General features: G+C 40.4%; 1 protein-coding gene across 1 annotated transcript; it reads right to left on the reverse strand.

Annotated features, from left to right (window-relative positions):
- Nucleotides 1-642: 642 nt before the first annotated feature.
- LOC116254550 (U-box domain-containing protein 43-like) lies at nucleotides 643-26,312 on the reverse strand. Its single transcript, XM_031630004.1, has 5 exons — nucleotides 25,678-26,312; nucleotides 24,731-25,522; nucleotides 18,345-18,651; nucleotides 16,661-17,140; nucleotides 643-1,928 (listed from the first exon to the last, which is right to left on the reverse strand). Exons 1-5 carry the CDS (start codon nucleotides 26,122-26,124, stop codon nucleotides 820-822), a joined length of 3,135 nt encoding a protein of 1,044 aa, XP_031485864.1. The 5' UTR covers nucleotides 26,125-26,312; the 3' UTR covers nucleotides 643-819.
- Nucleotides 26,313-27,942: the final 1,630 nt, after the last annotated feature.

The raw sequence follows: 27,942 nt of genomic DNA on the forward strand, positions 1-27,942 counted from the left end.
CTTTTAAAACCGTAGATTTCAAAATGATTTTCTAAAGCTAAAATCTTTTTTCATAAAAGTTTTCCAAAACCCCTAGGTCCATACGTGATTCAGACTTAATACAGAACTCACCCATGTTTTATGTCTTCTAGGGCTTAGTGCAAACTGACCCTTGAACCTACTACATGGAACACAAAAATATTAGTGATGCAATGCATGCATCAATATCATTAATGATTATTATAATGCATGTACTATCATTTAAAACATGCGCAATCCATGACTTATTGTCCTCCAATCCACTTGAACGAGACATGAATGAGAAAAAATTGCAACATTTTGAAACTGAAGGATTTAAGCTTGGTGTTTGGAATGTTTTTAATGGGGGTGTACGGAATGAAGTTGCATATTCAAGTACAAAAAAATATATATTAAGAAAAAGGGATGATGTTTCTCCCAAAGGTATAGCGGCTTTAAAAGTTGGTGAAAAATTCTTCAATAAATGCAGAAGTGCCACTGCTAATTGCGGTATAAAAGAAATATCTTGTTTCTTTTCTTCTTTGCTTCATTTTCTATGAATGCCACTCTCTTCTTAAAATTGGGACAATCTGGATTGAAAGATCAGTACATGAAAAGTAAGTACCGTCCATATTACACCACCTATGCAGATAATTTACTAATAAAAAGAATAACACTTATACAAAAGACATACAACACCATACCTACAATTCGAGGTAATACAGAAGCAACATGCATGCATATATACACAAAAAACAATGTATATAACAGAATTTTAGTGGTTCCGGTGATTAAAGCAGAACAAATAGGAACAACTTAAGATCATCTTCCTCGATGTTGACAAGAGTTTTTCCCAGCGACTCCAGATAACTGCTTCAAGTTAGTGAGAGAATCCTGTGCAAGACGTTTCGTGTTTGCATTTCCATATTTGAATGCATCCACCAGACACTTTACAAAGCCTTGGTCAGTTGAGTATGCTAGTGCTTCGCTTTCAACTCTTAAGATCTTCTCCACCATCCATATGACCTTTTCTTGAAGAGTACCTGGTCTTAATGTTGTGAATAGGCTCATTAATTCCTGTACAGCACCCAACTGGTCAAGCTCCTGAACAGTTTGTTTTAGATTATGTGGATTGGATACAAGTGTAGACAATGCCTCTACCGCTGTTCTCTGAACACGACTACTCTCATCACTTAAAAGTTCAACAAGCGGTTTCACTGCATGACCTTTCAGCAGGCAGAAGGTATTATCTTCATCACATCCAGCATTGTGCACTGGGCATGCTGCAGGTAATGGAGGTTCCTTACAACATACAAAAATCAAGGGAAATGAGAGGCCTTTTGGTGGTTGAAGTTCTGTATGTTGAGCTGCAACCCATGATGGGACAGCCTCTGATAAGTATTGCAACCCCTGTGCAGCCAGTTTCTTGGCTCTTGCTTGTGAAGAGATGCAAAGAGCATCTCTGAAAATAGCCATGAGATTATTTTCTTTAACCCCACTGAGTATTTCTGGGTCAGAACTTCTAGAGAAATGAACTAAGAGACCAAGAAGGCCTTCCACCAGGCTTGAAGATCTCCTGAAACTCCCCTTTCCTGAACTAGGCTTTTGCTCCTTTATTGCACCCACAATCCATCCTATCAGACTAACACCAAGCATCTTTTTCACTTCATCTTGTGACAAGTTAAGATTGGCAAGTATAGATGCAGCCATGGCTCTCTCATCACTTGAAGAGTCTTCGGCCAGTAACTTCTCTTTGAGAAAGGCCAACTGGTTAGCACTTTTGAGTTCATGTGCCAGTGCCTGCTCCACCTTTTGAGAGAGAACATTGGCGAGCCTGAAAGCATATAGCCTGTGTTCAGCCTCAGAATGCCCAAGAAATGATATAATGATTGCAACCCCGTTCCCACTTTTTATATGTGAAGCTACAACTTCTGCAGAAAGAGGGAAAGCAATTAGTTGATCTATGGGCTAAATAAAAAAAAAAAAGAGTGAACAAGCACCTCCTCTCTCTCCCTGTCTCTAGAAAACAACTATAGAGTTACAATGGAAAAGCAAATAACTTATCAAAACAGCTAGAGGATTACAGCAGAAAAGCACATAGTTTGTTGTGCACAGGTAGATACTGACAAACAGAAGATAAAGTTACAGCAGAAAAGATTTGCAACCTAATGCAGAGATAGATGGTAGGCTGCAAAAATAGAATGCATGCAGAAGAACAGAGCTATAGAGTTAAAGTAGAATACATTCCTTTTCATGGGGAGATGAACGTTGAAAGTAGACTGAATGACAGAATAAAGTTACACAGTATAAAGTTACACAGTCACAGTGGAACAGCATGCAGCTTACTGGAAGATGGATTCACTCCAATGTGGTAGGACAATTGCAACAGATGTCATGAAATTCTCCTTGCATATAAAACAAAATATTGGCAAACACAACAGGAGAAAGTTATTTATTATTTTAAATTGTTAAAGAGTATTTCTGAAATATTAGAAAGTTAAAGAGGATGTCTTTAAACATTTTCTTATAGTTGTTGGACTGTTTTTGTAAAGTGTTTACAGCCAGCGCTAATCTCTTTTAAAAGAGACTAGGGTTACATTAATGAATTAATCCTTTTGGCTCTCTCTCTCTCTCTCTCTCTCTCTCTCTCTCGTTCTCGCCTTTCATCGACATCTCTCTCGTCTCTCTCAATCTGCAACATGGTATCAGAGCCCTAGATCTAGGACTCTGCTATCTATGGTTTCACGTTCCTTCCTTTATCTCTCGCCTCTTGCTCCAAGTTAAGGTTCACGCCTATATTTTTCTGCTGACTTCAAGAAAAGCAAGTAATCTGTTTGGTAAAAGGGGCTAATCACGTTTAACATGTAGAAACGTGATTAGCACCCTTGTGTTGCTGTTGCCGTGGAAGACAGAGAAATGTTGATGAAGTTGCTGCCGTGGAAGAAGATTGTGGATCTGATCAAGATGTATCAGATCTGAGTTTATGTTGCCATGGAAGAATATCTATGTCGCTCAGATCTGCTTATCAGATCTGATTTTCTGCTGCTGTGAAGAAAATCTATAAAATCATGTATCAGATCTGCCCTAAACAGATCTGATTTTCTGATTCCTTCTGCTGTCGTGGCAGCAGATCTGTGATAATATATATCAGATCTGCCCTTTGTTGCTGTTGTGTGTCAAGTCACATTGCTGTTTGAAGATGCAATTTTGACGTGAGGAGCAATATCTGCAAATCGTGAATGTGAAATCAGTATGTGAAATCAGTAAAGTGAGGCTTTGCGAGGTGTGGACTGCTGCTAATCGTAAGTACAAGATATTTCAGTTGATGTCGTTGATTTCTTTGTCGTGTGGACAACAAGTTTTATGAGAAACTGCTGTGTTTAGGAGTAGCAGCAGTCTTTTGTCACTGGGTGAAAAAGTTTCAGTCATCGACTGAAACAGTTGGTTCCATATTGCTGTCTATTTTATAAATTTCAAGATCTGCTTGTTTGAGAAAGTTTCAAATATTGCTTCCAGTTTGAGATATTGCTGCCCGTTTGAGAAAGTTTCAGATTTGCCATTGGAGTCACAAGCCTCTATTCCAAATTTGTCTGTGTTGCCGTTGATCCTTTATCTCTGATGACTGCAACATCCTAGACTCTTAATGTGTACACCATCTTCATTTACTATGGCTAAAAACAGTAAATGTGAGGGCTTTGCTAAATACAAGATGGCTGGAAATTCCTTCTCATATGCCAATACTATTGTAATAGACTAACAGTGCTCCTACCGATGGCCCATATATGATGTGGATGATAGATTCTAGCACCTCTAGGCACTGTTGTAACCAATTACACATTTTTTCATCCTTAGTCAGATTCTCTATACCACAGCATGCCAGACTGGCTGATGGCAAGCTATCTCCTGTGTTGGGCAGCGGTGATATCTATCTCCCACATTTAGGCACTATTACCCACGTGCTCTATGCTCCTCAGTTTCCTGTTAATTTGTTATCTATTAAGCAGCTGGCTATCGACTTACAGTGTAGAGTCATTTTTTACCCTGATTCATGTTCTTTTCAGGACTTACTAACTGGGAAGGTAATTGGTGGCAGCTATGAATGTGAGAGTCTCTATTTCTTGTTTGTCCCAATAAATGTTGTTGCATCATCATTCTCCTCAAAGACTTCTCCTTTCCAGTGGCATCTCAAACTGGGTCATCCATCAGTGTCCAAACTTCGTCGCATGTTTCCAGGTATTACTGCATTAGAGTCCTTCTTATGTGATGCTTGCCAGTTAGGCAAACATACACGGAGCAACTTTCCTTCAAGTCAAAGTCCATCTAGTCAAAGTCCATTTGATCTCATTCATGTGGATGTGTGGGGTCCTAGTCGGTTCCTTTTCACTCTCGTTTTCCGTATTATCTTGTTTTGGTTGATGATTTTACTAGAGTCAGTTGGGTATTCTTGTTACGGGAAAGATCGGAAGTCATATGTATTCTTTCGAAATTTGTCAAAGAAATAAAAACTCAGTTTGGTTTCATTGTCAAAAATATTCGCACTGATAATTCTCTTGAGTTCAAATCCTCTGTGCTACTTCAATTTTATGCCAATCATGGAATTCGACCTCAATATACTTGTCATCACACGTCCCAACAAAATGGTGTAGCCGAACGCAAACATTGACAACTCCTAAATGTGGCCCGTACCCTTATGTTGCATTCACACATGCTTGTTTATTTTTGGGGTGATGAGATTCTTACCGCATGCTATCTCATTAACAGATTACCCTCATCAGCCATCCAAGAACGTATTCTCATTCAACTTTTATATCCAGATCAACCATTATTTCATATACCTCCCAAAGTATTTGGATGCACCTGCTTTGCACACATCCTAGGCCTAGACAAAAACAAACTTGCTGCCCAAGCCATCAAATGTGTATTTATTGGATACTCTGCCAATAAAAAAGGATATAAATGTTTTAATCCCCAGACCAAGAAAGAGATTATCAGTGCGGAAGTTACATTCTTTGAGTCTCGTCCTTATTTTTCTACTTCGAGTCCTTTTCCGTTTGAGATGCCTGTACATGTGTCTCTTCCTATTTCACCAGTGTCACTTGAGTCGATCCCTCCATCTCAATCTATGTCATGTGAACGTTTCCATAATCCTCTATTAGTTTACACTCGTCGTCTCGGTCTCTCTCTCAACCGCCCACCAGCGTCTTCTCAAGAGGTAAGCTCCACTGATAAGACTGACTGAGGTTTAAATGATGACCACACTGCAGATGATCATCCCATTGCTATTCGCAAGGGCAAGCGAAGCGACAGTGCACACTCCGATTTCTAATTTTGTCTCTACTGACCATTTGAGTACAAGTTTGGTGCAGTTTGATCGAGCTCTGTCTAGCCACATTATTCCGTCTTCTCACCATCAAGCCTTGTTAAATTCACGGTGGCGGCAAGCCATGTAGGAGGAAATGGATGCTCTTATCTCTCGGGAGACTTGGGACTTGGTTGATCCACCAACGCACTGTGATGTGGTTGGATCAAGATGGGTATTCACCATCAAGTATCATTCTGATGGTTCAGTTGAAAGGTTCAAGGCACGTCTTGTTCAAATCCTTATGTATGATGATCTTTTTTATATTTGAATACATTTTTTATTTTTCTTGATTTTTGATTTTTTGTTCATTTTTTTCAGATTTTTAAGGATTTTTGGGCAACCATTGAATTCCTAAAACCAAATCAGCCCCACCCATGGCTAGGGGAAATAGTTCCACCATGAATTTATGCCCTTCGATCTCCACTTCCTCCTTTGGGCAACGTCCCTTGCACCATAACGAGCTACCATTGCCAACCACAACTTTAAATTCCGATTGTTCGATAATTTTACAGCCACATGACTTGGCAGTTTTTTCTCCAATGAAGTTATGCGTCGACCTGTATCCACCAATATGCTAACAGTCCTCCCTTTAACTCGACCTTCTACCCTCATCATCTAGGGAACATTATCTCCTTCTAAGGCATGAAGAGACATCTCTGGAGTTATTTCTTCTAAGCTGTTGCTGGTCATCTGTTCTAAGGTCTCTTCTTCCTCTTCTTGAAAATTTTCCTCAGATTCCTCTACCAAGTACATATACAACTTTTTACAATCATGTGTCGGGCCCCGTTTCTCTTTGCAGTGAAAACACTATCATTTCCTGCGTCATTCCCTAATTTGCTCTGGGCTAAGTTGCTTGACTAGCATCTATCTACTTGTGCGTTCTCTTTGTGCTAGCTGAGTTTCGCGCACTGCCGGCTGAACTTCACGCAGGTCTTTAGTGACAGCAGGGTTTCTGTTCGGCAACAGTCTGCTGATCCTGCTCTCCTTCCACCCATTGAGGAATCTGGTTGATTTTTCTTTTGCAATTCTCGCTAGTTCAACAGCTTCTAAGAGGCTTTGAGGTCTGGCTCCTTGCACTTCGATGCGATACTCCTCCGACAAAAGCTTTCCACGGCGGCTTCCCCTGCTGCGCGACGATCCATCTATACCAGCGTATCGCTGGACCTTCCAAATAAACCGCAGCATTCGAAACCCACTATTCTGGTGTAATTTTCTGGCAATCGAAATAATGTTCTGCTCTAAAGACCCAACTGACGGGGTCCTCTCCATGAAATTTGGGAAACTCCATCCTAGTAATCTTCATATATCCCAGGGTCTCTCCCTGGCCTGCTGGAGAACCCACAGACGATCCGTTGAGGGGCTGCGTACCTATTTCTGGTGGCGCACGAGGAGGTGTGGAAGAATCCGGCTGCTCACGGCGTGATCCTCCCGCCGCGCTGCTCGTCCTGTCGATAACTTTCCGTAGAAGCGTCATCAGCTTCTGTTGTCCCGATCGCATCTCCTTCTCCATGTCGTTGAGCCGTTGTCCCAGTTCTCCGCTGCTCCTTTCGACTCCTTCCAATCTCCCAGCGATCGCCAGACGGTCTGCCTCTGCCTGCCGGCGCAGTGCTTCCATGGCGGCTAGTGCTTCCTTGGTTGTCATCGGCTTTGAAACCAGATGTTAGTCGTCGGCTAACTAAGCTGCGATAAAAGAGGTAAGACACACGCACAGTTAACCTAATTCTCCTTAGAATTAGGGCCAAACTCTCTCAACGCGAGAGAGGAACCTTTTCATTCAAAATAGCATAAACCTCTTAAACAGTATTAGTTCCCTTTTATATGTGGGAACTATGGATCTCCTGTCTCTAAGACCCGACCCACCTATTCTTGTATCCTATACTAAGACCCATAGCGGGTTCAACTAACACAGGACATAGGAAGTTGTAAAGATCCCTGAAGCGGCTCATCTGGTTGGATCCAAGTGGGTCTACACCATTAAGTACAAACCATATGGGAGTGTTGAGAGGTACAAAGTTCGCCTTGTTGCCAAGGGGTTTAGTTAGAAATATGAGATTGACTATTTGGAGACTTTTGCTCTGGTTACGAAGATGAAGACAGTTAGAGTTATTATTTCTTTAGTTGTGATGAAGGAGTGGAGGATGTACCAACTTAACGTTAAAAATGTTTTTCTCAATGGTAACCTTGAAGAGGTGTATATGTGTATGCTCTCAGGATATAAGAAACTGGGAAATGTGTATATGTGTATGCCCCCAGGATATGAGGAACTGGGAAAATGTTGTAAACTGAAGAAAGCTTTATATGGGCTCAAGCAATCGCCCCAAGCATGGTTTGAACGTCTTGGACTTGTAATGAGACAACATGACTACGATCAAGGAAATAGAGATCATACTCTATTTGTGAAGAGGAAGAAAGGTAAAGTTACTCTTTTGTTAGTCTATGTTGATGATATGATTGTTACAAGCGATGATGAAGCTGAAATAACAAGATTAAAGGGTTTATTGGCTGCCAAATTTGATTTGAAGGACCTTGGCAAACTAAGATACTTTCTTGGTATTGAAATTGCTAGATCAGGTACGACTCTTGTACTAAATCAAAGGAAGTATATCTTGGATTATTGAAGGAGACAGAAAAACATGGGTGTAGACCTACCTCTACTCATCTGGTGGACACAAGCTCAGTATTAGGGATGGAGAACCTCTTTGTGATGAGGCCAATGGGAGGTATCAATGTCTGGTTAGAAAATTGATCTTACTCTCACTAGACCTCATATTACCTTATCTTACTCTCACTAGACCTCATATTACCTTTGCTGTAAATGTGATGAGTCAGTTCATGCATCCGCCTACAGATGCTCACTTGAAGGTTGTTGACAGGATCTTATGCTACTTGAAGAGAAATCCTGACAAGGGGCTTCTATATGTAAAACAAGGGCCTATTGAGATTGAAGGGTATTCTGATGCAGACTAGGCAAGCTGGGAGGAAATCTTATTGTTTAGAGGAGCAAGAGAGAAGATGTTTGTTCCCGCTCTAGTGCAGAGACTGAATATAGAGCTATTGCAATGGGAGTGTCAGAATTAGTTTGTGTAGAAACACGAACATTGAGAAAAGAAAAACGAGGAACACGATGTAACGTGGAAAAACCCTCAACAAGAGGGAAAAAACCACAGATGAGGAGGAGCTGGTGCCCACTAGCCGCCAGACTCTCTCTCTTTTAAGATTTCATTAACTCACTCAAAATTAGGGTTACAATCTTTAAGTAAGGCCCAACAAGGGCTACACGATGGATCGGGTAAGGATCCAGACCCGGTCCCGAGACCCATCTAATATGTTTCAACACTCCCCCTCAAGTTGGGCATACATATCGAACATGCCCAGCTTGGATACATTTCTCTCGAACGAAGTCAAAAATAGAGCTTTCGTTAGAACATCAGCTGTTTGGTCTTCAGATCTCATGTAAGGAAGTACAAGTTCTTTAGCATCAATTCTCTCTCGAATGAAATGCTGGTCAATCTCAACATGCTTTGTTCTGTCATGAAGCACAAGGTTGTTAGCCAAGTTGATTGCAGACTTGTTATCGCAATACATCTTCATTGGCTCTTCAACCTTTATACCAATATCAGTCAACAACACTTTTAGCCACAAAAGCTCTGAAACTCCCATAGCCACTGCTCTGTATTCTGCTTCAGCACTGAAACGAGAACAAACATCTTGCCTTTTACTTCTCCACACTATGAGATTCCCTCCCAAATAAATACAATAGCCAGAGGTGGACCTCATAGTGTAAAGTCTGCCCAGTCTGCATCTGAATAACTTTCAATCCCAAGAGTGTCTTGCTTGACATACAAAAGACCTTTGCCAAGATTTCTCTTCAAGTAGCACAAGATCCTGTCAACAGCCTTCAAGTGGGCATCCGTGAGAGCATGCATGAACTGACTCATCACATTCACAGCAAAGGTAATATCAGGTCTAGTGAGAGTAAGATAAATCAACTTCCCTACAAGACATTGATATCTTCTTTTGGCCTCTTCACAGAGAGGCTCCCCATCTCTAAGACTTAGCTTATGACTAGCATTTAGAGGAGTAGAAGCTGGTCTACACCCCAGTTTCCCGGTCTCTTTTAACAAATCTAGAGTATACTTCCATTGACTTAGCACGAGGCTAGTCCCAGACCTAGCAATTTCAATGCCAAGGAAATATTTCAACTTACCAAGGTCCTTGAGATCAAACTTGATCGCCAACAGTTTCTTTACCTTAATTATTTCATCTTCATCATCTCCAGTGAGAATCATATCATCAACATATACCAACAAAATAGTAACCTTTTGTTCATTTCTCTTCACAAAGAGTGTATGATCTCCATTCTCCTTGATGGTATCCACATTGTCTCATGACAAGTCTAAGTCTTTCAAACCATGCTCGAGGAGACTGTTTGAGCTCATATAAAGCTTTCCTTAGCTTGCAAAATTTTCCAGGTGCCTCATATCCTGAAGGCATACTCATACATACTTCCTCTTCAAGGTCTCCATTGAGAAATGCGTTCTTGACATCAAGTTGGTACATCTTCCACTCCTTCATCACAGCTAAGGATATAATGACTCTGATAGTCTTCATCTTCGCAACAGGAGCAAAGGTCTCTAAATAATCAATCTCATATTTCTTACTAAACCCCTTGGCCACAAGACGAGCTTTGTATCTTTCAACACTTCCATCTGGTTTGTATTTGATGGTGTAGACCCACTTAGATCCAACCAAGTGAACCGCCTCAGGAATCTTTATAACTTCTCACGTCATGTTTCTTCTCAGGGCTTCCATCTCTTCTTGCATTGCATAAGTCCACTTGGGATCACTTTGAGCATCAGCAACATTCCTGGGAATCATAGCCGAAGAAAGAGAAGATACAAAACATTTGTAGTCTTTGCTCAGTCTAGAATATAAAACAAAGTTACCAATAGGATGTTGAGTACATGACCTGACACCCTTTCGCAGGGCGATGGGAAGCTCTTCACTCGCAATAACAGTCTGAATCTCTTCTTCAACAGGTTGCTTCTGAGCACGACTTGGGTCATCCAGGGAAGGACTAACTGGATTGGGAGTAGAATTCTCACCACCTGTCATCTCATCAGTACATACCCTTCGCCTAGAGTAAACATGCCCAAACAGACGATTGCATTCCTCTCCTGCCCCAGTAGAACATTCTCCATTTTTCTCCTGTTCAAGCACCTCAATAGAAGGACAAACGGATTCATGCCTGTAGTCCAAAAAATCTGTAAACAGAATTTTCTTACTCAAAGAATACTCTTCCTTTGACATAGAATTCTCCTCCTGAAGAGGATTCTCACCAAAATAGGAAGCATGTTCAAAGAAAGTGACATCTTTGGTAACATAGGCACGACCAGTGGAAGGGTCCCGACACTTATACCCTTTTTGAGTGGGAGAATAACCTAGAAATATGTCATTAATAGACCTTGGATCAAGCTTTTTAATGTGAAAACTATGATTGTGAATAAAGCAAACACAACCAAAAACTCTTGGTGGAAGAGAGAAAGGTTCACGACTCCCCGATAACATAGAGTGAGGCGTCTACCCATTCAACACACGACTAGGCAAACGGTTTATAAGATACGCACTGGTCAACACAGCATCTCCCCAATATATTTTTGGAACATGATGTTGAAAAAGAAGAGCCCAAGTCATATTCAATATCTGACGATTCTTTCGTTCAGCAACTCCATTTTGAGGAGGAGTATAACTACAAGAAGTCTCATGAACAATTCTCTTTTTTCGAAAGAAGCTATCAACAGACTGACACATATACTCACGAGCATTGTCAGATCGAAAGGTCTTAACAGATGCTCCATATTGAGTTTCCACATAAGCAATGAAAGTCTCTATGACAGTAGGAACTTCACTACGGTCTTTCAACAAGTAGGCAATAGTGTTACGAGAACAATCATCTATAAAGGTGATAAAATACTGAAAACCATGATAAGAAGGAATCCCTGAAGGCCCCCACATATCAGAATGAATCATGGCAAATACCTCATTAGACCGATAGCTAGACAAAGGGTATGAAGCCCAAACATGTTTGGCCAGGTGACAGACATCACAGGACACCATAGTCATATCTAACCTGGAACATAAATCAGGAAACAACTGTCTAAGAAGTCCAAAAGGCAGGTGTCCAAGTCGCTCATGCCAACGTGGAATCAACTGAAGGGAGTCCTCTCTGTTCTTCGTTGCTTGACTGACTGCCGTCATGAGAGCCTGAGCAGTACGCATAGGTAAACGATATAGCCCGTCAGAAGTCAGACCAATCCCAATCCTCTTCCCTGTCACCAAGTCCTGCATAACACAGCGATCAGCAGAAAAAATAAGTTCGCAATTCAACTCTTTCGTGATCTGGCTAACCGACAAGAGGTTCAAGGGAAGATGGGGAACATGTAGAACATTGTGGACTAAGAACTTGTTCAAAAGTAGGAGACTCCCTTTCTCAGCCACAGAGATAGATGAATCATCAGCAAGAGAAACACGTTCCTTTCCTGACGAAAGCTTATACCCATGAAAGACTTTAGGATCGCCGGTCATGTGGTGAGTAGCGCCACTGTCGATGATGCACTCTCCCATACGGGAATCCGCCATCACGTCGATAGAACACCCAAATCAAAGTTGATAACAATGCCAAGAGAAATAGCACCAAAGCCCAACAAGAGTCTCAGGGGCTGTAACACTCGGCTTCACAGGACGGCGACGCTGGGCGGCACAAACACAGCAGGAGACAGTCGCCTGACCCACACAACAGACGCTGGGTATCGAACGAACAGGAACCGTCGGGCGGTGCAGAGACAGAGGGGCACCGGTCGACAACAAAGGGTCACTGGCGGCAGCAAGGGGCACGACAGACCTGGAAGGCGATGCCTGGCGCCGGTGGCAAGTCGGACGGAGCAGACAGGCGAAGCAGACAGGACTGAGTAGCGTCAGGCGGAGCAGACAGGTCGGGCGGAGCAGGGAGTGGCATTAGGCGGAGCAGACAGGTCGGGCGGAGCAGGGAGTGGCGTCAGGCGAAGCAGACAGAGGGCACGGGAACATCAGGCGGAGCAGAGGCAGGCGACGTCGGACGGAGCAGAGGCAGGCGACGACAACGTCGGGCGGAGCAGAACACCAACGACAGACTGGTAGACAGCGTCGGAACTCCACGACGGAGGAAAGACAATGTCGGGCAAGGGTGAAGAGCAATGCAGTCGGCAGCGGCGGTGGTGGCAGCGGTGCAATCGGCGGCGGCGGTGGTGGCAGCGGCGATGGTGGCGGCAGCGGCGGCGACAGTGAGAGAGAAATCTTCACGATCACCAAAAAAAAAATCCCAAATCCACTGGCTCTGATACCATGTAGAAACACGAACACTGAGAAAAGAAAAACGAGGAACACGATGTAACGTGGAAAAACCCTCAACAAGAGAGAAAAAACTACGGATGAGGAGCTAGTGTCCACTAACCGCCAGACTCTCTCTCTTAAGATTTCATTAACTCACTCAAAATTAGGGTTACAATCTTTAAGTAAGGCCCAACAAAGGCTACACGATGGATCGGGTAAGGATCCAGACCCGGTCCCGAGATCCATCTAATATGTTTCAACAGTTTGATTAGGGCTGAAAGTATTGTTGATTGATATTGGAATAGAGACTGAAGGACCAATGAAGATGTACTGCGATAACAAGTCTGTGATTAACTTAAACAACAACCATGTGCTACATGATAGAACAAATCATGTTGAGATTGACTGTTACTTCATCCGTGAGAGAATTGATGCTAAAGAATTAATCTTACCATACATGAAGTGTAACGTTTGGCATTTTTAGGTGGGCCGGATCGGGTCTAGACCCGGACCCGAACCCACTTGCGTGAGGCGCCCGACGCGGGGGCTTCTTCCCCCTCGTCTTCCACTTCGTCTTTTTCCTTTGGCTCGACCGTGTGAGAAGAGGAAGGCGGAAGTGTGGCGACAACGATGATTGGGCCGGCGGAGGAAGAACAACGGCGGCGGCGACGGCGTTGCACAGGTAAGCCGTCAGTCTCCCTCTCTCTATCCCTTCTTCTCCACCGCCACTCTCACCCACTGTTGCCCTCTCTATCTGTCTCTCCCGTGCTATGCCCCTCTCTCCGCCTCTCCCACACTGTCTCGCCCTCTCTGTCTATGCACCTCACTCTCTCCTTCCCCTTCCCGGCAGCTCTCACCCACACGTTCCCTATCCTTTGCTGCCCTCTCTTGTCTCTCCCCTTTTGTCCGACCTCTCCCTCTCAGTCTCTCCTCTCTGTCAGCACCCTCTCCCACTTGTTTTCAGCCTCCCACACAACTACCGTGGGCTTCTTCTAACGACAGACCCCTCTCTTAAACCACCTTTTCGTTGATTTTGACTTTTGGTGGCTGTTGGATTGGATTTGCAGCTAGGGGACACGTTAGGGAATCTTATATCCTGGAGGAGCAAGAAACAGAATGTGGTCTCACGGTCTAGTGCCGAGTCAGAATATAGGGCCATAGCCCAACAATAGCAGAATTGACGTTGGTTAAATCCATACTTGAAAGCCTAGAAATTCCAGTTCAACTACCTATGACTATGTTTTGTGATAACAAGGCAGCCACCTATATTGCAAACAATCCGGTCTTCCACGAAAGAACTAAACACATTGAAGTAGATTGTCACTACATTTGTGATTTAATTCAAGGAGGAGTGATCTCTACAACTCACGTGGTCTCTGAAGAACAAATTGCTAATATCTTTACTAAAGCTCTTGCAATTAGTGACTTTTCAAAGTGCTGTAACAAGCTGAGCATGGTAGATATTTATGCTCCAGCTTGAGGGGGAGTGTTGACGATGAGGAAGGTTTTTGAATATTAAAGAACCTGATAACTCTTTAATATTTTTAAATATTTTCCTGGTTGACATTGTAATTTTATTGTTTACCTTAATTCTCCCTTAAGTAAGGGTTAGGGTAAGAGATCAAGAATGAATTTTACGTGTTTTTCTTCTCTCTCTTTCTCTCACGAAAACAATTAGCATTCAAAATATAACATTTACAACAAAAAACTTTCAATCTATTATAGTTAGGTTCAATTTTGAAAAGTTTTTGGAAAGAAGAGATATTGTTTAAAAGTTTGCAAGGCAGTCTAATAATAAGTGGAGGTAAGAACAACTTTAGCCCAAAAAATTTTTAGGAAAATATTTCTAAAAATAAGAAGAGCTCTTGTTGTTGTAAAAGGGGCAGCATAACGTGTATCGGTTAGGCCGACCTATACATTGTATCGTAACGTATCGAAAGCATAGCGTAAATTAATTTTTTAATTCATAAAAAATTTTAAAAATAAAAAAATATAGATAAAAATTAGAAAAAATTTGTAAAATAGGAAAAGCAAAGAAAGTTTTAAAAAAAAACTCATCACATCATTCATAAGCCATAACATATTAACAACACATTTAGAAATGAGAAATAAGAAATTCACAATAACATAATAAGCATCTATCACAACTTTAATGTTTAAACTTTAAACTTTTAAAGGTTTTTCTTTTTAATTGCATTACAACTTCACAACGTATAATATATCTTGATTATCATCACTCAAGGTCTCATCGTCCTCATGGGGCCATGAGTAAACCTTCTTCTCCACCAGTGAGTTCTCCCCTAAATAAGAGATTTATCACATAAATGGACAATTTTTGTAGAAAAACTAGTAAAACTTACACCCCTCACAACTTTTAGACATGTTCAAAAAAAGGGTGTGAGAGGTTATTTTGTAAAAAATTTACGAAAATTCATTTGATCCCTGTATCATACGATGCAGAGGCGTCTCGGTTACATCGTATGATACAGCCCCCCGTATCACATGATACGGGCGTATCGCCTACGATACACAAGTGTATCATGTATCATAGGTTTATCATATAGGTTGTTCAAACTTATACGATACGTATCGCACGATACAGCATTGATACGGGCCCGTATCGTGCGATACAGATAACACTGCTTGTGGTTTCAATTATGTGACAATGCTTTCTTTCAGCAATACCATTTTGCTGGGAAGGCTTTGAACAAGACCTTTGATGTATAATATCGTTTTCATTTAAAAATATTTGAATTCATTCGAAACAAATTCTTCTTGAGAATCACTCCTAAAAATTTTTACTTCGGTGCCAAATTGGATTTCAATCATATTACAAAAGTTCTTTAAATCACCCAAACATTTACCACCTCCTCCACCACATATAATATTATTTCTCAACCATAGCAATGTACTATAGTCCTTTTGATGTGCTAAACAATCAGTATATAGTAGAATAGAATAGGGCACAAGGGAAATGAGACCATTGCAAGCTTCCTTTTCCCTCTCTCTTGTTTCTTTAGCTGATTGATTCTAGTGCTCTTTTCAAACATCTAACAGAGCTTATATGGGCTTTCAAGCTAGGATTCATGTCCAAATCGAGCTCATTAGCCACAGGCCTAGGCAAGAGGTTCGAGCTTACTCTCCTAAATTGAACTGGGTAAGGTCAAAACCACGACGAGCCAATCTCAATACTGAACCCGGGGTTGAAGGGGCTTTGAATATCCCTATGCCTCCATATCTATGTGTGTGCATTTTGCCTCTGTTTTCAGGTTGTTATACTAGCACTTGGGCACTGCAGCAGCTAGTTGAAATTGCCACTGGACATTTCAACAAGTAGCCTACTAGCCTCCTTTCTTCAATCTGTGTAGCTATACATGTAGGGTCAACATTGCAAATTTCATGCATTGTGTAATTAGTAAATGATTTTATGATTCGTATTTTTGTGTTTGGAGTGAATGTTGCTTGCCCCTTTGTGCCAGTTCCTTTATGACTACTTTTGAGTGAGATTTCTGCTAGTCAAGGTTTCTTTTGTGAAGGATCCCATGACATTGGTTAATATTTATATAGTGAATATAGCCTGGACAATAAACATATTTTTTCAACATATCTGATCATTAATTTCGTTAGTATCAGAGACAATTTAAAAGACAACCTTTTCCCTTGTAGCAGCTGAAGAAACCAGAACTTTTTCACTATCAACTATTTTGCCAGCAAAAATTTTTTTGGGGGAAAAAGTTTTTGCTACACGACAGTTGACAAAAACTTTTCCCTTTTGAATGCAAAAAAGCAGCTCATAAATATAACTGGGCAAACAATAGAAACATCATCTATATAGAGAGACCAGACATCCAACAACAGAGAAAAAAGAAAGCAACAAGAGCATGCACCAAAGAAGGTGCTAAACATCACTTGTTAAAGCATAAAGAGTTGTACCTTCAGCTCGTGGAGAGGAAGCGATTCCAGAAAGAATACGCAGAAAGGCCAACTGATTCTTTGGCCCTGAATGAGCCAAAAGCTGTAACAACTTGTGCACTGTATGCTCTGACAACACTGAATTACCTTCCTTGCCTGGAGCTGGTGATTCCCAATGCCCAGGTTTTGAGACTAAGTTTCCTAGGGTCCAAGCTGCCAGTTCTTTAATATCTGATGCTGGACTTTTGACATCTAGGTCATCACTGACAAGAATACTTGTCAGAAGAGGCAAGACACCAGAATCAACAAGGATAACAGCATTATCATCCAAAGATGATAAATTGTGCAGGGCTTGCAAGCTGGCAAGTCTGGCATCCTCTTCAGATGAGAGCATTTTAACTAGTACTTTAGCACCATGCCTTGCAATTTCTTCTTTCCCATTGTTTGCAAGTGTCATCTTTCCCACCATGGCTGCCATCTCCAACTTCACATCTAAACTACCTGTTCATTAGAACGTTGTATTCAGATGAAACTGCAGGTTGGACCAGATAAGAAAAAGGGAAAAAGCAAACAGAGAAGTAACTTTGTTGATAACTATTCAGATAAAGATCAGGAAAGCAAAAATATTCACATTGGGCAATAAGCAAATACGTCCCAATTGGCCAATTGTGAGTTAGCTCCATCCACAAGATAATTGCCGACATAAATATCAGAAGACTGATATTTTGACAATTGACCCACCATCAGATCATTCATTTGAGCCACAAGCACATATTTTGTCAAATTATATTAAGAAAGAACACATTATTCTGTAGACAAGAAGAACAAGAACAGAACATTCACATCTTATGAGGATGACAGCTGATTTGTCCTGATGCATACAAATCTTTTTAAGACAAATGTTACATTTATGTCCTCATTGAAATTCAGAAGATGATAAGCGTCAATTGATTATCTTTTAAGGAAAGGGAAAAGAGCAGGATAGAGCAAGCAAGAGTGAGAGAGAGAGAAAGTAAAAGTTGGAACCAACGCTTTAAAACCTGGTGACCTGACTCATCTCGAAGTGAACTGTCTTATGATTCACTAAGTCAACCCTGTAATCTCGTCATTATCTGCACAAAATTGTCAATACAAGAGGGATTTTTTTGGGCCAACTATGGAGTATCTTGAGTTTATTCTGCCAAAACAATTAACAGCTAGGGGGTTGATGAGGGAAATAGATATGAACACAGGTTGTCTGGATGTGAACAAGTCAAGATGCATACATATGTGTGTGTGTATATATATATATATATATATATATATATTCATTTTTCACATACCTAAATCATGATGCAAGGAAAGAGATTTCTGAAATGATCACTGAAAAAATTCTTGAAGTCACAGAAGAGGACAGAGCTTATTAATAAATTTTCTGGATTTGAGTCACCACTAGTTATAGATTCAAATTTCGATGCTCCACATCCATCCCCTAGCATCTCCAAATACAGAGGGAGCTGAGTTTCCTTCTCCATATAGTAAACCCAATAAAAAATGACACTAAAGTGGATTTTGACAAAGAAAAAAAAAACAGAATACTGGAAGACTTATCAGTTCAAGAATTTCCACTTGCTCCTTTATTATCTGAAAAGTATGCATACACTTTGGGATGGAAAGGTGAACCTAAATTATTCACAACAATTAACTGCAACAGACAATTACATACCTTCACAAAGACGGTTCAGTAAAGGTTGAAACCTTCCAGCAGCTGCCAAATGCTGAATATTGATCTCCAATTTCTCAATGTTTTTGAGGGCTTCTTCAGCGAGATTAGCTAAAGAAGGATTATCAGTATCTCCAGCTATACTTGAAAGAAGTAATAGAGCCCCTTTCTCCACAGCCAGCTTTGTGCAGTAATGTTCATTAGCAGAAAATTCCAGAAGTAGCTTCAATGCATACTGACCCTCCTCTTTTAGGTTACCAATGAGGCTATGTATCGCTAATCTCATCACACCTTCTTCAATCATGATATGCTACAAAAATAAAATAAAACACTTACAACTGAAGATACCTATCTTATTTTGATATTATAAAAGTAAAAGCAGGGGCAGTAGATTCCAAAAAGTTTCTTTATTATTTTTTCTTAGATGAAATGTCTGTTATGCAATGCTACAATGGGACTAAAAATAATTAACCCGAGGCATTTCCAAGTCCCTTTCCCAAAACTAAAATTCTTAGTTACATTGTGAATTTGTAACTTTCAAAGCCATTTCTCTTTCGTCAAATTTGAAAATTGAACATATTAGAAACATTGAGCATGACGGGAAAAAAAACTAGAAACAAGAATTCCTGGCAGTTGGTCTCACTGTTTCAAAACAGCAACCTTTCTCATTAGACATAAAATTAGGTAAATTTTGAAAAAAATTCATAATCTGATATTTCAGAAGGGTGATCCTCCAAAAAGCTCCTGAATATTGTATAGCATCATTCATGAGTGCGTGCCACGAGAGAGAGAGAGAGAGAGAGACAGAGAGAGAGAGAGAGAGAGAGAGAGAGCATAAAACCATTTAGGAGGGATTTCTTTAAAGTGAAAACAGGAAGAACCAAAATAAAGAAATGGATTCAAGCACCTGAAACTGAAACCACTTCTTCATGTTCTACCTCAGGCTGTATCATGCCATATTCTAGAGATAAGGGTTAGCAAGTGAAACTGTGAAAGTTCTCTTGATTCTTGCTACCAAGTTATGTTGGCTTTTACATATACAGTTGGTTTCATTCTTATCTTTTTCAAATTTACATTCATTAAGGGTTCTTAGCCATGACCATCATCACTAGTTCCTTTTTCCCCCGATTATTGCATGACTGGCATGAAGAGTCACAATATCTCTTAGTTTGATGGCCCGAAAATTTACTGTAAAGGTTGGGCAACATTATTGTGTTCTCGAAGATCCCCATACCCTTTTTTAATTTATCAATAATGCTCCTCCCAATCCTCCACCCACCTCACCATCCACAGGGAGGGCCATCTGGCCCTCCTGCTCTCCCGCCTTTGGGACAAAAGGGGGGGTAACAAGACCCACAGGGTCCTCTACCTTTTCGACAGTGGGGAGTGCTGTTGATCCTCCCTTTTTCAGGTCAACAAGGAGCAGGAGGCTCCGACAGCCATCCCTTTCTCTCTTTCGGCAAGGAGAGCTGCCACCCTCCATTTGTCTCCTCTACACAAAACCGGGAGAGCCCAATGTGAGAGCTCAACAACGTGTTCTGGGACTAGCAAGGACCAGAGTTGCTTGGAGGAGTCGCCTCCTGGGATGGCCAATCAAGAAGATTGAAGCAAGGAATGGCTTAGTTGATGTTGGTGAGGGGGAGAAAGAGGAGACTGTTGCTTCATAAGAGAATATTGATGAGAAAATTTTATGTAACATGGTTTTTCTTTTCTTTATCTGATAATTCTTTTCCATGAATTCATGTAAAATGATGAGATAGGTTTTCCCATAAGTTCGGCTTTGCATATAGCAAACCTTTGCTTAAACTAGAATTCAGATTATGAGGAAAATGTAGTTAAGATGCACTTTTCCTGTATTTCTTTTCTGCTATGGGAAGGCATAACTGTAATATCTTTCTTCAAATTGGATACTTCAATGGTGACATTTTCTTGACAATCTGTTTCCTGTAGCTTTCATAATACCATTTTCGATGTTTTAAGTTTTTAAATTTTCTTTTGTAAATTATGATTGAACCATAGAACAGATGTTTAAGCAGGCAAGAAGAGGTGAATACTGCTAAAAATCAAAAGGAACTCCTAACAGTAAGTTTTTTTAATCAATGAAATTTTTTTCTCATTCGTCAAACATGGTAAGGTTTTTCAGGAAATTCATTTCATGCCCATCAAAAACGGTTTGAAAAAGCGGGGCTCAACTTTTATTTCTTACAAGAAGATTCTGAACTTCTGTTTCATGATTTTTTACCTCAGAAATCTATTTTGATGCCATAAAATGGGCCAACGGTTAGGTAATGCTGGCACAAACATATTTTGGCTCAACCAGTTACATGCACATCATGCATCTGACTGTTAAGGAAACTGATGCTTCATCAACGCCATCATTCTTAAAACTTTTTATTATCATGCATACCATGTAACTGACTTGATGGGGTGAACTATGTAATCCCAGTTGGCTCTTGCATAAGAACCAGATATGGGCTGCCATCTGAAAATGGACAATTTATTGTTTCATTTACTTTTTGCTCCAATAAATGTGTGGCCCAATTTCCAGTTTCTATGTTCAGAAACAGCAATTAAAGAAAAAACGTGGTTTATATTCATTTTGAATATATCCAAATTCTGGCGGAACCAAATTGATCTTAGTCTTTGTGTTTCAGGTGAATCAAGATTCTTCAGTTGGTTTCATGTTGACATATTACATATATTGTGGAAAGTCAAATGATTGCTCTATGGTTAAACATGTAAATCTTGAGTATAAAATCAAGAAAAATGAGGTATATTTTACCACTAGGGTTAGAGGGAGCTAACCTTCAGGCTAGCTCGAATGGCCCTAAATAGAGCCGTTGGACTAGCCAAAGGGATAGCAGACTGGACTTTGACAAGTCAAATCAGAATAAAAAATAAAATCAAAGAAAAAAAATAAAAAAAAGAAGAAGATGAACAGAAAATTACATACATATATGCATAATTTTATAGCTTGTATTGAATAAAGAATTGGAGACCAGTAAGTGTTTTTGTGAAGAAATCAGCCAGTCGATATTCTGATATTACAAACAGCAGCTCGATATTCTTTTCCAAAAATTTCTCCCAATCATAACGACAACCCATATCGATGTAGTTGGTTCTCTCGTGAAATTTATGATTATTGAAAATGCAGAAGGCACTATATTTGTCAAGACATAACTTCAATACTGAATTCAAGCGTGCACCCACATTTTTGAGAAAAATTTTACCAGGACTAGCTCAGAAGTAGTGTAGCCCTTGCACAATATTCAGCTTTTATTGGTAACAGAGATAACTTCTAGTGTTGCTTGCACTTCCAAGATATTAGTGAGTTTCCTAAAAAAGCACAAACCAGTTGTAAAGTAATGATTGTAAGGTCACCTCCCCAATCAGCATCAGTGTAACCAGTAAGAGTAATAGCAATATAAGATAATGCTCCAGTAAGTTGTTTGTATGAAGTAGGAGAGCGTTCAAGAGTCTATCATCATTATATCTTGTTCACACTAATAGCTTGAAGAGTGTCAGCCGCTTTATCATCTGTAATTGCAGAACACTCAATAACACTAGAAGCAATTTATTTATTATAAAGTCAAAAAAAGTGAAGTATATTTTGGCATTGAGGTCAAAGAAGCAGAATGTAGTGGCTGGATAAAAATATCACAAAATATTAAAGACAGCTTCAAATTTAAAGGACAGGTTGCATGAGAAGGAAGAGAGGCTGCTAACTCCAACTGCTTTAAAGTTTAAATAGAGTCGTTGGACTAGCCAACTGGTCTTCGACCATCCAAAAACAGAATAAAAAGTAAAATTAAAGGAGAAATACAATAAAACAATAATATGCCAGAAAAAATATATAACAAGAAACATAATTATATAGCTTATATTATATCCAAAAGTATATAACACAGCTATACTATATATATATATATATATATATATATATAATATATATATATATAATATATATAATATATATATATATATAATATATAATATATAAATATATATATATATATATATATATATATATATAGGTAGGTAAAAATTGTTATTAACGCTAGATGACTAAAATACCCTATCTCCTTTTTCTCCTTGATTTTCTCTCAGCCTCCTTTTTGGACAGATCAACAGCCAAGATGATTCCTTATGGGTCTCATACCTACTAATCTCTCTCTCTCTCTCTCTCTCTCTCTCTCTCTATATATATATATATATATATATATATTTGGCAGTATTTGGATGACAACCTAAAAAAACGTCATGTTTTTTAAATATCAAGTTTTACTAAAACTTAAGGCATGTTTCGATAGACACCCAAAAAGGCATTTTGGAGAAAAAATGAACTTTTTTGGCTTTGCTTACATGCCTTGAAAGCAGAGTTTTCAGAAAAATTGGTTTTCTCTTTTCTGAAAACACTATTTTCATAAAGGAGTTTAAAAACCAAACCCCTTCAGTTTATTCATCTAAAACCAGCTTTTGCCTTCCCGCCCAAACATGAAAAAGATCTTTTTCAAAACTCATTAAGAAAATCATTTTTACAAAACCAAGTTTTCTGAAAAATCATTTTTTCAATGTGTCATCCAAAGTTCCAAACACTACCTTAATTTTTTAATCAATTATTGAAATTTGGTATGTATGTTTGGGTGACACACCCAAAACAGCGTTCTTTGTCAAAAACCTGGGGACCATCTTCAAGTCATTTACTCCCTTTTGGAAACACAAGTTTTTCAAAACGGGTTTCCACAAACCCAATTTTGAACATCACTTGTACACACATTAAATTTCAGGATGTCATCCAAATGTGCCCTTAGGTCCTCTAACTGCTTAGTTAGTACCATTCAATCTTTGAGGTCACTATTTTTTTTTCTGTGGAAAAGAAAAATTAATTTTTAAAAATACATCAACACTCTTTTCATGGTTGAGTAAGCTCCAAGTTTCTTGTTTTATCCATATTATTATTGCCAAAAGTCATGTATCAGTAATCAGGTAGGAAGTGCCTCACCAAAACCTATATAGTATGTATCCATATCCATTATCCCCTTTGATATTAATCTTAACTACTTGAAATTAGAGATCCGGATTGTACTAATTTCCAATTTTCCAGAATAGACCCAGTAATGTCACCAAATACAACCCAGGTTCAGGACCAGTCAGGTGCAGGCAGCAAGATGCAATGCTTTATTCCTCTATAATGCTATCCACGGTCGAATCCGGTTCTTCATCAGCAGGGCCTCAGCAAGAATGCAATCTTCATTGAAAAGTAAATTGGAGAAGAAAGAAATATTAAGAACTTAGGACACTTTTAATCATTGTCACAAATATTGTCCTTATTGCAAGGTTTTTCTTGAAAACTTTTTCAAGGTTTTCATTTTATTGGAAAACTTTCTGAATTTCAAAACTTAAGAAATATACAAGACGGAGAAATAATAGAGAAACTATGAAACTGGAAGTACTCCATTAATTTTCTTAACAAAATATTGATGAAGATTCAAAATTGGTCTTCAGAATTTCAAAGAATAAAGAAAATGGAAAAAGTAGACTTAAAGTGCATATAAAATGTTTCCAAAAAAGGAAGAATTATCATTTGTAATATTTATTTTGGCAATATTTTGAAGATGTCACAACATTCTCTTAATAAAACATTTTTTTTCTTTAAATGGTTTTAACTTTCTTCATAGGGAAAAATAATGACTTTTATCTTAAATTAGCAGCACAACTATATAGACTATGTAGCTTACATATTATCCTCAAACATGCATGTGAGAGATGTGCATGCACACACAAACACACAGCTTTGCACAAAGTCAATTGATGGAGTCAAAGATGAAATGTTCAAAGTATTGTCCCATTTGCAGAGACCAGTTACAATTATGTTGCTTATTATTCACTTCGTGTAGTGATTTGTGTTTGTGCACCATGGTTCAATCAAACCACAATATGATGTGATCGTGCATTTTCTTCATAAATTAACAATAGCACAGGATGGGTGAATTTTAGATTTTTGGGCAAAAGATCTTCTCAGTGTCAGTCTATTTGGACAGGCTATTTATAGACCTTGCAGTCCAAGTATCCAACCTCCAATTAAAATTCAGCATACTCTTAAATGCAGCCGTTTGTAATCCACAATGTTCTATCTCAAAATACATAAAGTTTCCTATTACGATGGTCTGAACAAGATTATCTTCTGCATATAATTTGCCAATCTCAATGGCGACTAAGCAGACCAAGGACTTGCAACGGTGACTAGATTACCCAACTCGAAGTTCCATAGTGGAATTCACCATGGCACCACAACTTTATGAGCAGATATACAGAAAGTACGTCTAGATGAAAAGTGGCAACAGAAACAGAAAATAAAAAGAGTCGAGAATAAAAGAGTAAACAAGTACCTTGCTCTCCTCATCCTTCGACATGTTAAGTAGGGTCATGAGAACTCTGGTACGTGTTTCTGGACCAACAATTTCGGAAGACGAATCCCTCAATAGCCTAACAATGAGGGGGATAAGCCCTGCATTTCTAACTTTGTATAGCTTAGAGGGATGCTCCTCGGAGATCCTATGCATATTTTTCATCTCATTGCTGATCAACTCCGTAGAAGAAGGATCCTCGCTCAGATGCTGGACAGCGGATCTAATCTGAATATCAATGTTCCGATTGATCCATTCGTCAATTGCCCCTGCAAGACCTATGTTCGGGTTCAGTTTCAGGCTCTTGAGCACCTGCCCAGTCACAGGACAGGTAGGTTCCCGCCCGTCATAGACGCACCTATCAAACCAATACTGTATCGCTGCGCGCTCGTACGACTGCGAGGATTCCAGCACCACCGGCTCTTTCATCACTTCCTTCGTCAGCGGGCAGATGAAGCTCCTGAAAGGCGGGATATCGGCGTCTTCCTCGAAATCGGGGTCCGAACCCTTCGAAACGGTCCTCGGCAACACGGACCAGTTGTCGAAGATCCTCCCCAAACAGACGGAAATTCTCCGATCAGACGGCGTGACGGAACCCGTCATGTCTTTCTTGAGAAGATCGATCTGGCGAGCTAATTCCCCATGGTTATCGGACTCGATCCCCAATGCCCGTGCGAGGTCCATGATAATGGCACTCTGTACGGCCTTGGTGCTATGCCTGCCCAGAACCTCCTTCTGCAGCGTGCAGTACACTCGCTCCTCATTCTCCGTTACCTATGAGTTGCCAAAGAAGAAAAGAATAACAGGAGAAAGAAAAGAAAAAAAAAAAAAAAACGGAAGGGGAAGTTCACAGATGAAAGAAGATAGCAAGGTGTCAGCTTAAAAGAAAAAGACCTAGTTCTCCAACGAGTTCAAGAGAAGAATCGGACCTTGAATTGAGCGAGCTGCATCTCTGATGAGAGGTCGGCCATCTTCCGCCGGAGATCGGCGGAGTCGGAGTCGGATTCCGCGAGGGAGGAATGGAGCAGCGCGAGCCATCGGGCGATGCTGGTGGAGCAGTTGAGGAGGGAGTCGCAGAGGGTTTGGCAGTTGATGAGGACGAAGATTTTGCTCCTGGTGCGGTAGGTGGCAAGGGCGGGGTTGGCCTTCGAGATGTCCGCGGCGATACCCCTGAGAGCCGTCCGAGCGGAGGGTGACGGTTCCCCAGCAGCGGCGGCGGTGGACTTGAAAAACTGGTTGAGAAGGAGGTCGAGGCGCTTGGCATAGGCGGAGAAGCGCCTGGGACACTCCCACTGGTGGTCAGAATCGCAGATCTCCGCGAGCGACTTGGTAATGGACTCCGCAACCGTCGCGAGCTCCCCTCCAGCCGATGACATCTACGTCGCCCTGAGTTGGATCAGGAGGCTGCCATGGCGCACTCGGTGCTCGGAGTCCGGCGACTCGGGGATTAGGAGCGCTCAGTGAGGGCGTGGGAACGTGGAGATGGGGAGGAAACAGCCCGGAGGGAGAGGAACCGGAACTGGGCACTGTCGCTGAACCTGAATGTTGACGAACTGGTCAAGGACGTCAAAGGGGATGTCAACTGTCAGGGAAGCAAAAGTTTGGTAGTAACTAGTGAGTGGTGAGCCGGAGCAGAGTCCTTAGGATTCGAATGATCTGGTTATTGGGTCAGCGAGTTGACTCGTCGACTCGCTGAATTGACTTGTCGACTCAGTCAAGAATTCAAATAACTATGATATATTTTTCATGCAGTTAAATCGAGCAATTTTGGAAGATTCAAAACGAGTTAAGAGACGAATTGAGCTGAATCTGATCGAGTCAGGAGCGAGTATGGGGCGAGCCTGCCCAACCTTTGACTCATGGACAGATTTGTTGGCTATCTGAGCTGACTCGAACGATTCCTGAGTCAAGCTGGTGAGTTTGCCAACTATGGTCGAAAACTTCTTTCCTTATCTTGGTTCAAAGCTGAATTGATGGTTCAGCGGTGCAGCATGTCCACTAGTGCATAATTATGCTCTCATTCACGTCAAGAATGAGATTAGCAAATACGCTTAGCATCATGCACTTTTCTCGTGGGCTATATGATGCAGGTCTAGTTGTCGCATGCTTGCAGAAGGCTATATTTGGGCTCCTCAGGGTAAAAATGATATGTTTCTCCTTACGGCTCAGAGATCTCAAGAAGAATAAAGTGTTCATCCATAAATCTGGAGGTTGGCACCTCCAGAATATAAATAAGAACACTGGTAATGTTTGGGCTAATGACCGAGGAAGAAGCTGGTCTAGGTCAATAATGAACCGCAAAAACTGCCCAGTGAGTAGAGGTGAACAACGAGTCGAGCTACTTGAGCTCGATTCATGAACAAGTTCCAGCCGAGTCATATGCTTAACACATTTCATCACTAACTCGATCCATTTGGAGTGAAATGTGTTTCTATAGTTTTGTATGAGACGGTAGTCAACGGATGCTTGGGGGACAAATTCACTGCTTTCAAAGGACTCAGACAAGGTGACCCGATGTCCCCATACCTTTTCATTCTAATTATGAAAATTTTTAATTGCAGAATCCAAGTAGAGGTTTGAAACAAAAACATCCAGATTCCCAGGGTCCAAAAAATTTCCGAGGAAACATGAATAGTAATGTATGCAGACGATGTTCACATGGTCTCTAAGGCCTTAATAAGGTCATTTTGCGCCATTAAAAACATGCTAGAGCAATTTTTGAGAAGTTGGCTGGTATGAAGGTGAACAAAGAAAAATCTGTTATCTTCCTAACAAAACTTTGGACTGAGGAATATACTATAATGACCGATTGGTTCCCTTCCAATTGAGTATCTTAAATTCCCTTTTTCTGTGGTACAATAATCAGCTAGCAACGTTAGCATCCCCGAGTCTTATTCAGATTTCTTATAACGTGCTTGTAGAGCACCCCACCACTTTCAATTTCAAACTGGGGAATCTTAGTTAATAAAATTTCACAAGTTGCTAGGAAATGACCAAAACAAGTTTTCGAAAGCATTTTGCTCACATTATCTCAAGCACTGCCAAGCCGCTGAATTGTGAACGGTTGCCGTTCAAGCCTGATCCGCTAAGGTGCCTTAAAAGGTAAAAGAGAAAGGCAATGTTACTCGAAAATGCCTTGCGATTAAAGTATTAGTCTTGCTGTCAGAAGGAAAAAGATTTTAATTGCTAGTTCT

Source organism: Nymphaea colorata, chromosome 5 (assembly GCF_008831285.2).
Source record: "Nymphaea colorata isolate Beijing-Zhang1983 chromosome 5, ASM883128v2, whole genome shotgun sequence".
NCBI lineage: Eukaryota > Viridiplantae > Streptophyta > Magnoliopsida > Nymphaeales > Nymphaeaceae > Nymphaea > Nymphaea colorata.

Bases quoted from the DNA above. Each gene is read 5' to 3' on its own strand.
- LOC116254550 (XM_031630004.1), bottom strand. From the start codon at position 26,124: ATGTCATCGGCTGGAGGGGAGCTCGCGACGGTTGCGGAGTCCATTACC. The intron at 25,523-25,677 runs GTCCGATTCTTC...GGCAACTCATAG, and splicing joins TGCAGCTCGCTCAATTCAAG to GTAACGGAGAATGAGGAGCG. The intron at 17,141-18,344 runs GTATGTAATTGT...TCTAATGAACAG, and splicing joins ACTGAACCGTCTTTGTGAAG to GTAGTTTAGATGTGAAGTTG.